This window comes from Gadus chalcogrammus, chromosome 11, assembly GCF_026213295.1.
Source record: "Gadus chalcogrammus isolate NIFS_2021 chromosome 11, NIFS_Gcha_1.0, whole genome shotgun sequence".
NCBI lineage: Eukaryota > Metazoa > Chordata > Actinopteri > Gadiformes > Gadidae > Gadus > Gadus chalcogrammus.
In genome coordinates, this window is record NC_079422.1 from 8,628,868 (window position 1) to 8,647,707 (window position 18,840).

An 18,840-nucleotide genomic window follows, 5' to 3' on the forward strand; every position below is an offset into this window, starting at 1 on the left:
CAGGGAGTGGTTCACGCTGAGGCCACACACACACACAAGCAGACACACACGCGCACGCACACGCAGACACATACAAATAGAGTGTAGTGCAAACCGAAGATTGTGTGTGTGTACGTGTATGTCATGTACACATGCATGTATAAACGCGGGTAAGTGCGACTATGTACTGGGTGCGTATGGCAGTTTTTTTTTTGTTTCCTGTGTGTGTGTGTGTGTGTGTGTGTGTGTGTGTGTGTGTGTGTGTGTGTGTGTCTCATTTTAATGGGGCTAATACGAGTGGCTTCCTCCGCTAGCTCCTCGACCTCTGAACCACCACCACCGCTGCACCATAATAGAGGCCCTTTAATGGCTTCTGCATGGGTGTGGCCACGGCGGCCCTCACACACACACACACACACACACACACACACACACACGTTCCAGCGTGCACACCTGGTAAGGGGACACCCCTCGGCCCTCGTTGCGCCCGCCATGCGCTGCCCCTCTCGCCGCTCATAATTGGGCAGGCGTGTGTGTGTTAGGGAAACAGGGGGATACTTTTATTAAACCGCCGCAGTCTGACCGCTCACAACCCTTGCATTCCTTCCACCGTGCCTGGGAAACCCCGGCCCCCTGAAAAGTGGCAGGTAGTGTTTGTGTTTGCGGCCCCGGTGAAGCTGTTCCACGCCAACAGAAGCAGCAGCAGCAGCAGCAAGCCATCGCTGGAACGTCACCCCTGCCCCGTCCTATTCTAGTCTAAAAATACCCCCGCAGGCGGAGGAGAGCGAGCTTCAAGGTCTGGTGTTGGGGGGGGGGGGGGGGGGGGGGGGGGGGGTGAGGCCCGACCTGTCTCTGACGGATGAAACGCTTGCATGCTCCTTGAGAATACAAAAAAAAGAAAGGGTGTCCGGATGACTATACGTGTGTGCGTGAGAGGCCATCCGTGAGGTCCGTCCACGCTCCCTTGGGCCCTGCACTATTTATACCCTGAAGTCAAAACATTGTTAATAGCACGCTGAAGATGGAAAAGGGTCAGCTCGGCTTCCTCTCCAAGTACTTCTCCATCATATTTAGTCAGAAACACCTCACCCGAGGCTAGAGGGTACCGTCTGATTATCCTGGTGCTCCCACTAGTATTTGATTGTAATGCATATACACACAAATGCGTATAGCCACACAAAAGCCAGTTTGACACATCCTCCAGGAATCCCATGTTTTCCTCCTCACCTGAAACTGTAGGCTGTTGGTGCATAATTCAGAACACGCTTCCTATCGGAAGTGTGCTCTCGGTCTCACTCCTTTGGTAGTGAGTTCTACGTCAGAGTCTATTGCTAGTGACCTCTCTGTCTCAGTCTATTGTTCGTGAACTCTAGGCCTCAGTCTATAATGAACTCTAGGTCTCAGTCTAAAGTGAACTCTAGGTCTCAGTCTATAGTGAACTCAAGGTCTCAGTCAATAGTGAACTCTAGGTCTCAGTCTATAGTGAACTCAAGGTCCCAGTCTATAGTGAACTCTAGGTCTCAGTGTATAGTGAACTCTAGGTCTCAGTCTATAGTGAACTCAAGGTCCCAGTCTATAGTGAACTCCAGGTCTCAGTCTATAATGAACTCAAGGTCCCAGTCTATAGTGAACTCAAGGTCTCAGTCTATAGTGAACTCAAGGTTTCAGTCAATAGTGAACTCCAGGTCTCAGTCTATAGTGAACTCTAGGTCTCAGTCTATAGTGAACTCCAGGTCTCAGTCTATAGTGAACTCTAGGTCTCAGTCTATAGTGAACTCAAGGTCTCAGTCTAAAGTGAACTCTAGGTCTCAGTCTAGAGTGAACTCAAGGTCCCAGTCTAGTGAACTCCAGGTCTCAGTCTATAGTGAACTCTAGGTCTCAGTCTATAGTGAACTCCAGGTTTCAGTCTATAGTGAACTCCAGGTCTCAGTCTATTGTGAACTCTAGGTCTCAGTCTATTGGTCATGAACTCAAGGTCTCAGGCAATAGTGAATTATAGGTCTCAGGCTATAGTGAACTATAGGTCTCACTCTATAGTGAACTCTAGCCCTCAGTTTATTGGTCGTGAACTCAGTCTATAGTGAACTCTAGGTCTCAGTCTATAGTGAACTCCAGGTCTCAGTCTATAGTGAACTCTAGGTCTCAGTCTATAGTGAACTCAAGGTCCCAGTCTATATTGAATTCCATGTCTCAGTCTATAGTGAACTCTAGGTCTCAGTCTATAGTGAACTCCAGGTCTCAGTCTATAGTGAACTCTAGGTCTCAGTCTATAGTGAACTCAAGGTCCCAGTCTATAGTGAACTCCAGGTCTCAGTCTATAGTGAACTCCAGGTCTCAGTCTATAGTGAACTCTAGGTCTCAGTCTATTGGTCATGAACTCAAGGTCTCAGTCAATAGTGAACTATAGGTCTCAGGCTGTAGTGAACTATAAGTCTCACTCTATAGTGAACTCTAGCCTTCAGTTTATTGGTCGTGAACTCAGTCTATTGTGAACGCTAGTTCTCAGTCTATAGTGACCTCTAGCTCTCAGTCTATTGGTCGTGAACTCTAGGTCTCAGTCTATAGTGAACTATAGGTCTCAGTCTATAGTGAACTCTAGTTTATACTCTAGTCTATTGACAGGGTTGTATTTGGCGCCGCTGTTGCTGCAAAATTACTATTTAAAGACCGTAAATGAAATCAAAGTGTACAAATTAGATGGTTTACTTACACATCTCCAATTTACACACACGCAAATCACACACACACACACACACACACACACACACACACACACACACACACACACACACACACACACACACACACACACACACACACACACACACACACACACACTAAGCATGATGTGTGAGTGTGTTAGCATGTGTGTGTTTGTGTGTGTGGACTGTAGGTGGCTGTCTCTTTGACCTCTGCTTGATGCCAGCGGGAGTTTTAATAGCGCAGCGAGGCCTAATTATAGTGCTCTACCGACACAGCCCTGCTGCTTAACAGCCGAGGTTGTGCGTGGGTGTGTTTGTGTGTGCGTGTTTATGCAGCAGGAATTTCCAGATGCACACAAACCCCCCCACACACACACACACAAACACATGGTTGACCAAGGTGTGTGCTGCTAGGTGTTAATGTGGATATCAGATCGAAGCTCGGGAATGGCCTGCTGTTGTCCTTCAACTGCGCCCTGAAATAAAGCAGAACCAGGAGAAAGCCACCGGGCTGCAGGAAACCCAAGATGAAGCACACAGTCATTATGGCTGCAGAAACACCGTGTTGGGGGAATGTTCATTTTCACCACCACCAAGATGTGTTCAGACGTGCTCAAAGTTTTATTTGGATGAAGTTTAATTAGTTTAAGTTATAATTTTGTATTTCTTGCTTGGGTTTGTTGAAGGGACGTTTTTCAACGTCCAACTTCAAACCATCGGCAGACAATGGTCTGAAGTTTGAATGATGGTCGGGTCATTGGTTCAACGTATTAACAATTTACCATTTAGTCAGATGCGTGCGCAAATCAGCTTATTGGGAGATAATAGTAAATCTCAGATCGACAAGATGCCTAAACTCTACCTGCTCCTTAATTACATAAAATCCAATGGAAGTAACTTGAGATAAAAAAACGGAATCAATCTTTCATTTAAAATTGATCTCTCACTCTTCCTCTCTATCTCTCCCTCTCTCTCTATCTCTCTCTCTCCCTCTCTCCTCTCTTTCCAGGCCACCACTCTGTGTGTATCCAGTCTATGGACGGTATGTTGATGTTCTTCGAGCAGGAGAGCTACTCTTTCGGCCGGTTTCTCCCTGGCTTTCTGCTGCCTGGCCCACTGGCCTACTGCCCTCGAACCGACAACTTCCTCACCGTCTCCTCTACCAGGCAGCTGGAGAGCTACAGGTGGGTCACTGTTACACACATGTATAAATGCGTGCGTTCACTCTGTCTCTGTTTAGCGCATTCTTTCACACATGCACTCTCTCTCTCTCTCTCTCTCTCTCTCTCTCTCTCTCTCTCTCTCTCTCTCTCTCTCTCTCTCTCTCTCTCTCTCTCTCTCTCTCTCTCTCTCTCGCTCTCTCTCTCTCTCTCTCTCTCTCTCTCCCGCTCTCCTCTCACACACATACATAAACACACTCAGAGAAAATACAAGGAGTGGTTCATAGGACTGATTTGTCCAAAATGTTTCTGCCTGAGAGGTGTATTATATCTGTATATTATGTATTTATAATCTATGGGCTGAAGTCCTCGTTCTGCTAGCTCAGTTTATTTGCCCTGCTGGCCTGTCTCCTGCCTTTATGAATGAGAGCTTGATTTGCCGTATACTGTACGCGTGTGTTTGTGTGTGTTTGTGCAACGTGTGTGCATGTGTGCTGGGGCTTGTATAACGGTGGTGTATGTCTGTGTATATATGTGCATGAGTTTGTATAACGTGTGTATGTGTGTGTGTGGTTGTGTGTGTTTCACCGGTAGATCCTCTTTCATATAAATGAGTGTTTCCTCCGACTCAATCTCCCATGATGACAGATATTTCTGATTCCCATTTCAAAGCTTGTGTGTGTGTGTGTGTGTGTGTGTGTGTGTGTGTGTGTGTGTGTGTGTGTGTGTGTGTGTGTGTGTGTGTGTGTGTGTGTGTGTGTGTGTGTGTGTGTGTGTGTGTGCGCGTGAGAAAGACATTTGTGGTCTGCCCATATGGTAGGCATGTAGATGAATAATCAGTTTCCTGTGGTTTTCAATCTCTCTTTCTCTTTCCCTCTTTCTCTCTCTTCCTCTCTTTTCCTCTATTTTCCTGTCTTTCTCTTTCTCCCACACACTCATTCTTTGTCCATTCATGCTACACAAGGACATCATTAGCAGAATATCTAACGAAGAGGTGCAAAGCAGCGACAGCCATAGTTATTATGAGTGTTGTTTTAGTATAATTAGACCTGTCGCTGCACTCATTCACACAAGGACAAGCCTTGTGGAAGAACTTCTTCACTGGGCTGCTGTTACAACATCTGTCCCTTCACCCAGGCATCAGTTACAACCAGAAATGTGTTGGTACCAGACATCAGTTCTTACCAGACACCAGTAACAACCAGACACCAGTTACAATCAGCTACAACCAGACATCAGTTACAATAAGTTGCAACCAGACATAAATTGCAACCAGAAATGTGTTGGTACCAGACATCAGTTCTAACCAGACACCAGTAACAACCAGACATCGGTTACAATAAGTTATAACCAGATATCAGTTACAATAAGTTACAACCAGACATCAGTTGCAACCAGATGTGTTGGTACTAGACATCAGTTCTAACCAGACACCAGTAACAACCAGACATCAGTTACAATAAGTTACAACCAGACATCAGTTACATTAAGTTACGACCAGACATCGGCTACATCAAGACATCAGTGACAAAGAATCATCTAAGAATCAAGAATTTATTGCAACCTCCAATAAGGCCAGGATCAATTTCTAGGAATAAATCGCAACAAGGAATTGATTACAACCAGGAATTGATTAAACCAGAACCTGTTACAACCTGGAATATGGTGCAACCAGCAATAAACTAAGAAAAACATAAATAGCAGAAATATGTTACGAACTGCTCTAAAGGTTTTTGTTTCACTGCAGGGGTTGTGATCATAGCATGAAGTTCCTATATATCCAAATGTGGCACACTGAAACTTTAAATATTTATCAAGTATAAGTAATGAATACCTCATCTGTCTGTCACCAAGTAGGGAGAGCTCAACCCAAAAGGTCCTCAGAGCGTTTACACAGGGACACACACAGTACAGTGCAGTGTCCAAGGTCCTTAGTTGACATCACCGACTCTGAAAGCATGTGAGATTATAGGAGATGAAAAATAGGCTGCATTCAGCCATTATAAAGCGGGAATATTAAAAGTGGGACTCAGCCTAATTTAATTGAACTGTAAATTAAATTAGAAAGTATGATGGATGGCCCGATTAAGGGAGCCAACTTAAGGTAATAATAAATCACGGATTTAATGTTTGGACCAGCAAAGTTCTGTGTCATGTCGAGAGAGAGAGAGAGAGAGAGAGAGAGAGAGAGAGAGAGAGAGAGAGAGAGAGAGAGAGAAGAGAGAGAGAGAGAGAGAGAGAGAGAGAGAGAGAGAGAGAGAGAGAGAGAGAGAGAGAGAGAGAGAGAGAGAGAGAGAGAGAGAGAGAGAGAGAGAGAGAGAGAGAGAGAGAGAGAGAGAGAGAGAGAGAGAGAGAGAGGGGGGTAGAGAGAGAGAGAGAAATAGATGGAGAGAGAGAGAGAGAGGGAGGGAGGTAGAGAGACAGAGAGAGAGATCAGTTCCCGCCAGTCTACGGTAACTGCCAACCCTTTTACGGGAAATGTCCTCAGGGTGAACACGCCAGCATCAACTGACCAGGGATCAGCCTAAACACTTTATTACTTAGCGGGTCCACCTGTCAGGGGAGCAGCCCCACGTCATTAGTCTCCGCTGGGACCTGACACACGCTCTCAATCAGGGGAAAAGACACCCCCTTGTACATGGATCGGATTAATATTAATGCAGAGAGAAGCTCCGACCGTGTGGACTCGGGTGCACCGCAGGGCGGCCCGATGCCAAACTCCTGCAACCTGTCCTGGGTTCCAGAAAGTTGCTGGCGCTGTCCTGGCTGCTTTGGGTATTTGAGCTAAGGGAAACAGAAATGTCACACGCTGGGTTTACAGGTGCAAGTTCCCACGCGGGTTTTGGACCGTTAAGGGGGCAAAAGGGTTGTAACACCAGGGGCACCTGGGATAAAGGCCCCCCTTAGATGCCTCAGAGTGGGGCCAAGAGTTGCTCAGTGGGGTTTTACCTAGTGTGTCGTACGGTCTGGGTATGGGCAGATCGCCTTTGTTGAAATGTGTGTCTTCGTTTACATGTGCAGTTAAAACGCGCTCACGTGCTCAGTCAGCCTGCCCTAGGTCAGTCAATTGCGGAGAAAATATTTAGCTATTCTGTAAAGCTGGGTTTCATGTAAAATGTAAAGATTTTATAGAATGACGGTTCACGGTTAAACATCTGAAGGACTTTACTTTTTTCCTTTTATGGGGGTAAATCAGATGATGTAGAACTTTTAGTGAAGGTTCAGAATGATGGCACGGTAACATTTTCAAGTCAGCACAATGTTTTATTCAGAATGCCCTAACAATGCGTTTTGCTGTACTGGTGAACATGTGTTTTACTGGAGGATGACCACATTGAAGACTAACTAAGTAGGCGTATCAATGACATCCTATGTTCCATACGGCTTTTACACTGACGTCACACGTTTTCCATGAAAAAGGAAGAAATAAGATCATGATAGTCTGGAGGTCGGAGTCTTTGACTCTCCCAGCCATCTTTATCTATTTTTACATTCTGCTAGAATGTTACATGCCCAGATTAAGTGTGTGTTGCCGACTTTGTGTGTGTGTGCGTGTCCCAGGTACGAGACGCTGGCTGTGGCCACAGACGCGGAGAGCCGGCAGGATGCAGAGCTTCCTCTGAAGACAGGGGGGAAGAGACTGACGGTGAGCCTCCAATCAAGTGTCCCTCGTTTCCCTTTCACGGCAAACGGGCTCCTAAATTAGCTATGAAGTGTTATCTGATTGGTCGGATGCCAGGAACTGAGTGAATGAGCTGTGAGGAGGGAGGGAAGGGGATCAGCCTTTCTGTGACCCTGTGCTTACATGTTCCACATCCCCAGAAGACATTTACACTAGGATCTCAGCCGTAACCACAACTCTGTTATCTACAGGCCACTTACAAGGGCAGCGTAACACTAGAACTGAGTTGAACTCTTGTAATGTCTGAATCACAATTACGTTTTTGTGTAACTGTCAAAGGTCACAGCGGTTTGTAATTATTGCCATTAATTATAATACCAATAAACTTGACTTGTGTTGCGCAAGTTTACTAAGCGATTTGAAGGTGCACAATAAAAATTATTATTGCTAACAAATTGAATTAAGGAGCGAATTGGACAGTGGATTAGAATAATGGAAACACCGAGAGTCAATAGAATCAATAGAGAGTGGGATGCATTAACCAAAGCACAGAGGTGGAGGAAGAGCTGCAATCAATAAACACAAATAAAATATAGTAGGGAATAAAATCCGATAGCACGCACAGACAAAGCAAATTTGTGTGTGTGTGTTTGTGTGTCCTCCAGCCTGACTGGACGGTGGTCCTGGGCGAAGCGGCCCTGGACCTCTGCATTCCCTCCTTATCCCACGCCTCCTCCTCCATCTGCGTCCTCGGAGAGAGGAACCTCTACTGTTTCCGCGACAACGGGCAGATCCGCTTCATGAAGAAGCTGGAGTACAACCCCAGCTGTTTCCTGCCCTACGCCTCAGGTGAGCCTCGCCTTCCCAGCCCTCTCCCCCCCAGAGTCACACACACATACACAGACACGCACGCACGCACGCACGCATGCATACACGCATACACACACACTCTCCTTCTTTTGCAGTCCAGCATGGAACGCCCATATATAGAGACATACCTTTGTGGATTAATATACCAGTTGTGTTAGTAATCCACATTTCCTTCGATCATCCCGTTATTCATTATACTATTATTTGTGTGTGTCATGTGTTAATGTGGATCCAACGACTGCTAGCTGACTAAAGTGTTTCAGCTAACGGGGATCCTTGGATAAACATCACACAGCAGCCTCACTGTGACACCTCCGTACCGCCACCACATCTGTGTTTCCATTAGTTCCATTATTTGAACGGATCCGACTCAGATCTGACCGTCCTCCAACCCCTAGCGATCAGCGTGAGCCGGTGGTTTCCATCCTAAATCACGTAAACACATTCACCATCAGCGCAGACATTCGGTTGCATGACCCCTAAGAAACACACGAGACCAGAGAGACAAACCTGAATCCAAACTCCCAACACATGGTCTGGACTCACACACACACACACACACACGCCGCTCACACATACAGACAGACAGACACACTCACACATACACCAACGTGCACACTCACACATACACACACACAAATACACACACACACACACACACACACACACACACACACACACACACACACACACACACACACACACACACATATACAGACACACGCACACACACACACATGCGCGCACACGCACACTCACACAGACACAAACGCATACACACACAGATTTGTGCATTATTCAACAATTAACGTCTGTTTATCTGAAATTGCTGCGTGATTGTAGTCAATTAGAAAATTAGAATAGGAGTCGTGAGAAGACACACACGTATAATGAAACACTTAGGGCACACTCACACACTCAAAGTAACACAGATGCGATTTTATTAGCCGAGGCTGCTCACGAACAGAAAGAAGAAACACCTGCTGCTGCGCTCTGATCTGGAGACCACGGCCGCGTGTCAGAGAGAGAGAGAGAGAGAGAGAGAGAGAGAGAGAGAGAGAGAGAGAGAGAGAGAGAGAGGAATTAGAGAGGAATTATAAATGGAATGAGGGGTGGAGGGTGTTTTGGTGTCTGTGGCGTTGAGGAGCAGGAGATTATACAGCTGTCCTGGGTGATTTCTACCTTTCTCCCGGCCCTCCAGCGCACAGCTGTGTCCGCTGGACCTGCGCCCTCCTAACCTCCTTTCTCCTTCTCTCACCATGCAGTATATCAATGTCACTCTCTCTCCCCTCTCGCTCTCTCTCTATCTTTCCCACCATACCGTATAGCTATGCCTTTCGCTTTTTATCTCCTATTTTATGTCTTCCCTGATGATTTCTGTTCCTCTCTCTCTCCTCCTGCTCTGTTTTTTCACTCGCTCTCCCTCTGGGGATTCGGCTCCCTCTGTCTTCCTGTGGGCGTGTGTGTGTGTGTGTGTGTGTTTTGAATGTTCTTTATTTAGTTTAAGATTGAGCATCTGTATAATCATTCCCCGAGGTAGACACACACATACACAAACACACACACACACACACACACACACACACACACACACACACACACACACACACACACACACACACACACACACACACACACACACACACACACACACACACACACACACACACACACACACACACATTGTTTCTGCTGGGCTGAGAATGGACCCCACATGTGGGTCTGGTGCAGGGTCGATTCCTGCCCTACCCGACAGACAGAGTGAGCACAGAGTGAAAGAATGTGATTTGATTACGTTTATCGTTGCTGCCATAATCAATAAACTGTGCTGCAGTCTAACGGTTGGCCCTAATGTTTACCCTAATGTGACATTTTAAATGCTGGATGCTAAGTGGATCACAACGCGGTGGAGTAAAATTTCCCAAAGTGTGCGCAGTATCAGACATTACACTGAACAAGGGTTGAGATTTGGGTTGAATTTGAGAGAGGGAGGGAATTCGATGTGTGAATGATGAAAAGATGAAGAATGTTTCCTGGGACGGAGAGTAGAAAAACAGACGCAGCGTGCAGGAGTAGAGAGCGGTGAAGCTCTTGGCAAAAGAGGAGGTGAGGAAAGGTGATGGAGAGAGAGGACAGAGAAAGAGAGGCAGGGCCCGAGCTAAACGGGAATCTAGAATCAAGGTTCGGAGCCGCTATAATTACCGCGGTAATTACACATATAGGTAGATTATAATTACGGGCCCAGAGTTTTCCTCCACTTTAACTTTGAAGCCCACGCACTGCTAATGTTGCTCCGTTCCTTCATGTGGACCGGGGCCGGTCCCGCTCAGATCTGCCCTGGTGGTACGCACACTGTTGGTGGCAATGATTGGACACCTGTGTGTGTGTGTCTGTGTGTTTGTGAACGAAAAAACGGAACATATATCAATTACACATTTATACTCGGGAGCGGAATCTTTTTTTTTTTCGGAGGTTGGAATGTTTTATTAGCTGCTCGCTGCTGACCCGGCCGTTTATAGAGCCGTTTTACTTTCCTACAACAACCCCCTGAAACAGAACGCTCATCTGAGCCCGTTGCCCCTCCCTAGGAGGTAACTCACAGCCCGTAAGAACTCACCGGCCTTAATTCTCCGTTCTTAAAACAGACTGGTCCTCCTGTTCTACCTCACAGAAACATGTTCCCTTCATCTCATCGTCGGAGTCATGCTGTAAGATAGGTCGCTCACCTTTGACCTAGGCCATGTGTTATCGTCACAAAATCCATTGTAAATTCCCCTAGATGTTGACAAGTCTCGGTATCAACTATCTCACTGATCGTAAAATCAAACAAGATACTATTTCTTTATTTGGGCAACGTTCACCACTTTAAGTGGACGAAACGTCCCATTCAAATTAGATAAAAGTAACACCCTTTCTTCTCTTCTTATTTCCCCTTCGTCTGATCCCCCGTAGTGGCGGAGGGCACCATCAACCTGTTGCTTGGGAACCACAACAACATGATGCTGGTGTTCCAGGACACGACCCTGAAGTGGGCCGCCCAGCTGGCCAGTGTCCCCGTCGCCGTACGCGTGGCCAACTTCTCGTGAGTACAGAGGGTGTGAAGTCACAAACATCAAAGCCATGTTTGAGGGCTCCCTGTTGCCTCCACGACCACGGGGGAGCCCTGAGAAGTTCCGAGGCAAACCCTGTTGAACTGCTCCTTCGCCCCCTGATTCTATAATAAGGATTTCTCTGGCCTTCACTGTTTATTTTTGAATGGGTTTTTTTCTGGCTTGTCAGTGGGTTGAGGCAGGTGGTGCTGAAATGGAAGGTGTATTTTGACCTTTTGTTTGTGTATGAGGTCGAACTGCCAAGGAAGAAGGAAGGATTTAGATTATACTCTGACGTGTGTGTGTGGGTGTGTGTCTGGGGGGGTCGGGTGTGTGTATGGGTGTGTCTATATACGGAGCTATCATCATAGGTCACCTACTACATATGTTGGGTTTCACTCTTGCCCTCTTAATATATTCCTCTTGCACTCCCCCTCAATATTAGCAATTACAAGCAACCTTCTGCCTGCTGTGTCTCTCTCTCACACATACACACACAAACCTAGCACAACATACTCACACGCACCAACACACTGATAGAACAACATAGACAATCCAAGAAATCCCCACATTAAAGTCAAACACTTAAAGCTAAACAAACACACACACACACACACACACACACACACACACACACACACACACACACACACACACACACACACACACACACACACACACATTCCGAAAAGACACACATGGTAAGACACACACTCTCTTTATCAGCCTGTGAAATCCATTGTGATCCTCTCCAGGAAATCACTGTTCGATTTGATCCAGATGGCCAATCACAGCATGACAGGGTGTGGTCTGCTGGAGCCAATCAGCGGTTAGCTTTAAACAACCACAATCAAACTGCAATTTTATACAATTAAAACACAAACACAACATTGAAAAATGAAGCTAGTTAGTGTGTGTGTGTGTTTGCGTGTGTGTGCATGTCTGTATAGTTGTTTGTGTTTGTGTGAGTGTCAGAGTTTGTGTGTCTGTGTTCGTGTTTTTGTGTTTGTTTGTGTGCGTGTGTGTGAGTGTGTGTGTGTGTGTGTTTTCTTGTGTGTGTTAGATGCAGCAGATACTGTGTCTGGCTCTTGTTTTGTTTCGAGTGGCGACGTGTTGTTCTAAAGCACAAGATAGTCATCATCTTGTTCAGTATGATGGAGTGTGAGAGGGAGCAAACAGACACATAGACACACACACAGACAGACAGACAGACAGACAGACAGACAGACAGACAGACAGACAGACAGACAGACAGACAGACAGACAGACAGACAGAAATCTAAAATACTTACAAAGTGAGTGTTTTTTGTAAGACCAACGATATAGGGTTATTTCTTTCTCCTTCCATTAGTTTATTCAGATCTGAAACAGTTTCAACTCCCCTAAAGTTGTTTTCAGGTCCCCGTCTTGTCCAAGCACCACGCCTAATCCGTGTCCGAACACAACCTGCATCTAATCGATTTATTTAGTAGAACAGATTGGGCTAGACACATATGGATCCATTTACTGAAATTAATTCAACTCCTGTGACACTTGATTCAGCTTTGTAGGGCCTTCTAATTTTCACGATATATCGCTCAACCAAGTATGACCAGCACATATTTGCAGAAGGGAATCATGGGGGGAGAGACACCATTCGTCACGTTTGACGGGCTGCAGCCAGAGAGCCAGTCCACTGTCTCCCTCCCCTGGGCTGACTACCTGAGCCCCCGTCGCTGCGGTGTTAGAGCGAACAGAGACACACTTTGATTTGGAACTCGCCCTGAGATTCGTGCATTGTGGCGGCTGATGGAGGTCAAGAGTCATTCAGGAGGAGCGGAGACGGGCGAGACAGCCATCAAGAAACAACTGCACCATGCCCCAAAGAGAGAGAGGGGAGAGAGATGAACAGATGGAGAGAGAGGGGGAGAGAGATGGGAAGATGGACAGAGAGGGCTAGAGAGATGGACGGATGGAGAGAGACGGAGGGATAGAGAAGGAATGGAGGGATAAAGGGAGAAATATAGAGCGAAAGAGAGAGAGAGTGATGGCATGGGGTGGGAAACAGAGAGAAAGGGTAGATGGAGGAGTAGAGAGGGGGACATGGAGACCGAGGGAGATCGAGGAGGGGCAGAGAGATATAGATTGATACAGTAAGATAGAGACAGAGGGAGATGACGAGAGCGGGGGACATGGAGAGGGAGGGAGGAAGAAATAGAGAGAAAGAGCATGATTGGGGGGAGGAAGAGAGAAAGTAAGAGAGATGAAGAAGGCGGATGAAGTCCAAGAAAAAGACAGGAGGAAAAGAGAGATGACGTAAAGATACTGTGTGTGTGTGTGTGTGTGTGTGTGTGTGTGTGTGTGTGTGTGTGTGTGTGTGTGTGTGTGTGTGTGTGTGTGTGTGTGTGTGTGTGTGTGTGTGTGTGTGTGTGTGTGTGTGTGTGTGTGTGTGTGTTTGTATGGCAGTTTTTGATTGTACCGGCCTTTTTTCTCCATCTCATTCCCTCTATATTCCCTTAATTCTTTCTACCCGCCCATCTTATTTTCCGCTAACGTTCCCCACCCCCCCCCCCCCCCCCCCTAGAGGTGCACCCCTGGTTCTGTGAAGCCTGAGCTCTAAAAGGGCCGGCGGTCCATCCAAACAGCTGCACTGTCTGATGGGCCCTCCATCATCTTTATGGTCAGGGCTGGATCTCTCTCTCTCCATCTCTCTTTCCATCCTCTCATTCTGGAGCTCTCTCTCTCTGTCCCTCTCTGTTTCCTTCCACCCACTCAATCTTTCTCTCTTTCAATCCCCTCGTTCTCTCTCTCTCTCTCTCTTACTCTCCCCTTCTACCCTCTATTTCTGTCTCTTCCTTTTATTATGATGGTGCAGCTGTGTGTTGCTGTGAACGTGTGTGTTTGTGTGAGAGAGACATGGAGAGAGAAGCTATCATGATCTTGTTTTACGCCCCTATTGGACACCCTCTTGTGCAGGTGCAGGGGTCGACCTGTGTGTGCGTGTGTGTGTGTGTGTGTGTGTGTGTGTGTGTGTGTGTGTGTGTGTGTGTGTGCGTGTGCGTGCGTGTGCGTGTGCGTGTGTGTGTGTGTGTGTGTGTGTGTGTGTGTACCACACTGGCTTGAAACCACAACACATCTGCAACCAGTTAATATACACACACACACACACAATCTCTCATCTATCTTACCTTCTTATCCTATACACTGATGGAATCAGGCGTTTGAAACGGCCACCCTTGGTGCGTCAAGTCACGCCAAGTTTAAATAAACACTGAACAAACAGATTCATATTGATAGATAGATGGGATTCATAAAACCTTCTGGAATACCCCATGACGCCAGAGAGCGTGCTTACGTCTCCATTACTGTGTCTTCCAGGAGGAGACCATTTATCGAAGCAGATTGCTCTTATTTATGTTCGTTAAGAACCATTCCCTTAACTCGGGTTCCTTCAAGATGAATTAAAATCGCCCGGTGTTCCTAACAGCTGTTGCATGCTGTCCATGATGTGATGTCATCATGTTATTGGTTATTTACCTTTATCAAAACATCCTCCTTTCATCTCCTATCCCTTTCCCCCACCTCTCCCTTCCCCTCTCCCCTCCTTTCCCCTCCCCGCTCCTCTCCCCTCCCCTCTCCCCTCCCCTTCCCCTCTCCCCTCCCCTCTCACCTGTACCCTTTTTCCCTCTCCCTCGCTCCTCCCCTTCCTCTCCCCTTTCCTCCCTTCCCCTCTCCCCTCCACTCTCCTCCCTTCCCCTCCCCCATCTCCTCTCACCTCCACCCCTCTTCCCTCTCCCCTCCCCCCCCCCCCCCCCCCCCCCCCCCCCCCCCCCACCCCAGGGAGCTGAAGGGGGTGCTGGTGACCCTGAGTTCGGAGGGCCACCTGCAGTGCTCCTACCTGGGCACGGACCCGTCCTTCTTCTCCACGCCCAAGGTGGACGCCCGCGAGGTGGACTACGAGCAGCTGGACGCCGAGATGAAGACCCTGCAGAGGGTCATCAGAGAGGCCACGCGCAGCCAGGGTATGACGCCCCAGAGCCCCGCTCAGAACCCAAGCTCAGGCTGGGACCGGGGCTGCTACAGGGCTGGAGACGTGCTGCGGGAATCTGGGGGTTCAAAACCCGAGTTGAAGTTGAACTGTTGATTTAGTCAAGCTTCTCAAGGTTCAAATTAAATTACGATATACAGTTTCTGACAACATATTATGGTCATGCGAACTTAACAAATACAAGTACAGAAAAAATGTACAGCCTTTTTAAAAATTTTTTGTTCATCATTGTTTTTGTTCATCATTGTATCGTCCTAGCATCGGTGGGGATCGCATGGATTCTGGTATTGGCACAGCTGTCAAAAACATTGTTTCTTCAGTAGAATTAAGCGTTTCCATGGTAACAGCATATTAGAGCTGCTGTATTGTTAAAGAAGGCATAAATAGGGAGGGATCCTTCAGGGTTAATTGGTTGGAGGTCCACTGTGGTGTGACCGCAGTCCCAATCAGGAGGAGGTTGAAGGCTCGGGTGGAGATGCAGTCCACCATATGACATGCACACTATTTTGTATCTAGGCCTGGTCCCTCTTCCAGCGGTGCTGGTCTGTTGGACGGGGAGCCCTTAGGGAAGGTGTGGTGCTGACACGCTGAGTAATGTTAGTCTTTGTTTGTCCTCAGACATCCTGCCCAAGGCTGACACCGAGGAGGCCGTGACCGTCACCACTACTGTCTCATCCAGCATGGACACCCCCTCGGTACACACACACATACACACACACACACACACACACACACACACACACACACACACACACACACACACACACACACACACACACACACACACACACACACACACACACACACACACACACACACACACACACACACACACACACACACACACACACGCACGCACTTACACACGTAAACACACACACATACTCAAAGACATGCATGCGCACACACACAAACATTCACCCACACACACCAGTGCACACTCTGAGAGACACACACACACACACACACACACACACACACACACACACACACACACACACACACACACACACACACACACACACACTGTGTATGAGCCTGTGAAACACATGCACTTTACACACACTCATTATCCACACAAAAATCACTCACCCGTTCACCCCACCACACCCCTGCAATACACAACCGCATCAACTGCAAGCACACACACTCACAGAGACCATTACGTCATGCTGTAAACACATATGCTCTCCCGAACAACTCTCAAACATGAAGTGAAACGTTGAGGCGCAGATCCAGCCTTACAGGCATGGTGGAGAGACAACCTCCAAGGTGGAGCTTCTGACCAAAGCCAGCTCAGATAGCATGAATCACCACCCCCACCCCTCACAAGAATCCCCTCATGTTCAAAAGCACAGACCCTGTGCGAGAGTCCTCGTCTCTCCTCCGGCCCCATCCCCAGTTATCTGCACCGTTCCTCCCGACCTTTCAGCCCAACCCCCCACCCCCCACCCCCCACCCCAAAAAAAAACTTTGTGACTGAGAAATTTGAAAATAAGCCTTAAAAAATACACCAAATGGTCAAAAAGAAAATGTTCCAATCTAAAATAATATACAGATATGTATTCAGCTGTTCTGCCCTTTCTATAAAACTCGATTATGTTAATTTTCTGATAGTTTGACGCTAAAATCGAAATTGCGGTCAAAATTCGATGAATCGCCCAGCCCTACATGGATTCTGTGAATAACTTCTGCATTCATAAATGCATGATCGACAATATTCAGTATACCATATCTGACCTTCAACACCAAATTGGACTTACTTATTGAGTCATGCACTTGCACACTCCCGGATCCCCGGAACTACGTTGAACTGTAATGCAGGTACTACATCACCGGCATTACAAGTCATATGCATATCTGGTGTAGATGCATCATGTTGAATTTCAATGCTTGTGTCTACAGCAAGCGCTGATTCAGGACATCGATGACCTGCCTGTCCCATCGGTCACTGTCAAGGTGAGCAGCTTGTCACACTGATGACTTCACAAACATCCACTCTGACGGCGCATTACCTCATCGGGCTGCCCTTCCTCTCCGTCTCTCTTTTGATTATTCCTCTGTCACTCTCTTACTTTCCCTCTTTCGCTCTGTCTCCAACTTATCCTCTTTCCCTCTCTCTCTCTTACTTTCTCTCTCTCTCTCTCTCTCTCTCTCTCTCTCCCTCTAGGTGAAGGTCAAGTCCAGCTGTGAGATGCAGGGGTCCAAACTGACCGTCAGCGTCCGGCCCCCTCTGGCAGTCTCTCAGGACCAGTTCACGCTGGAACCAATGGGTGAGTCGATAAGGTACTGTCCTCTGTTTGGTCGGCCGGTTAAATCCATGTCCCATCAACACATTGGCTGATTGAACGGTCCTTCATAATATAACTGCTTCTCCCTGCCTCTCCCTATAATGCTATGTTTAATTCCTGTGAACCATTCTGCTGCATGGCCTGTCATGTCTCTGCATCTCAACTCTGCTAAAAGCCAATTGAAGCAGGTCAAATCGGCTGCTGTTTGTAATCATTTTTAATAATACAAATACACTAATGGGATCCTAGTTTGTCTTTGAAGCAACACAGTGTTGATTTAAAAGGTTATGTTAACAGCGTAATGCCTGATTAAGGGCAGCTTGATTTCTCTCTAAATCTCCCCTGTCATTCATCACATGTATATGCGTTTAGGACAGGCAGAGGCCAAATGGGGGCGATCTGCTCTAGAGAAGCAGGACATGGTCTTTGGCTCTGAAACAAGGAAAGCATTTATAGAAGGCGCCACATAAGCAATTAAGTAAATCCATAACTCGTATAACAGAACTTTATAACAAATATGTTTTTTGGACTGACTAAATCTGAAACTGCAATCTGAAGCACTATGCCAACACCACATTACACAGCCCTGTGGAGGAGGGTAATCGGATCTTCACATATATACATAGGGAGGGTTTCCTGCTATCCAAATGCCCGGGTCTCATATAAACGCATTAACGACAATATTGCCGTGAACGGATTACTATCCGCAATCAGGGATACCGAGGGGAAGTAAACAAGACCTGTTGCCACCACTTCCTGTTAGCGCACTGGCTAGCAAGCTACCTAGCTGCGGGTGGGTTGATTAGCTCAGACCGGGGGTCTCTCCGGGCTGGTGGTGGTTCTCAGGGGGACGGCGGCTGAGTGTTTAGAAGCAGGATGAGGAGGGCTAAGCCACAGCCTGCTGGTGAGTCATGGCACCACTAAAAACACACTCAGTGTTTATGGCAGTTTAGCCAGCGGTGGAGCCGGTCACATTCAGAAGCCACAGATACATTCACACAAGGGGAAGACAAATACAGGACATTTCCGCTGCACGCTGGCATACTATAAACAGACACACAAACACACACACGTATATACACACATGGCTTTTCATGTGT

The 18,840-nt window shown here is 47.2% G+C and overlaps 1 protein-coding gene across 1 annotated transcript in view; it reads left to right on the forward strand.

Annotated features, from left to right (window-relative positions):
- The window catches only part of bbs9 (Bardet-Biedl syndrome 9), a 129,594-nt gene that overhangs the window by 12,800 nt on the left and 97,954 nt on the right, over positions 1–18,840 (forward strand). The window contains exons 6-13 of the mRNA XM_056601975.1: positions 3,691–3,865; positions 7,403–7,487; positions 8,129–8,312; positions 11,286–11,415; positions 15,242–15,423; positions 16,068–16,144; positions 17,355–17,408; positions 17,620–17,722. Of these exons, the coding sequence (XP_056457950.1) occupies positions 3,691–3,865; positions 7,403–7,487; positions 8,129–8,312; positions 11,286–11,415; positions 15,242–15,423; positions 16,068–16,144; positions 17,355–17,408; positions 17,620–17,722 (990 nt within the window). The remainder of the gene's footprint in view (positions 1–3,690; positions 3,866–7,402; positions 7,488–8,128; positions 8,313–11,285; positions 11,416–15,241; positions 15,424–16,067; positions 16,145–17,354; positions 17,409–17,619; positions 17,723–18,840) is intronic.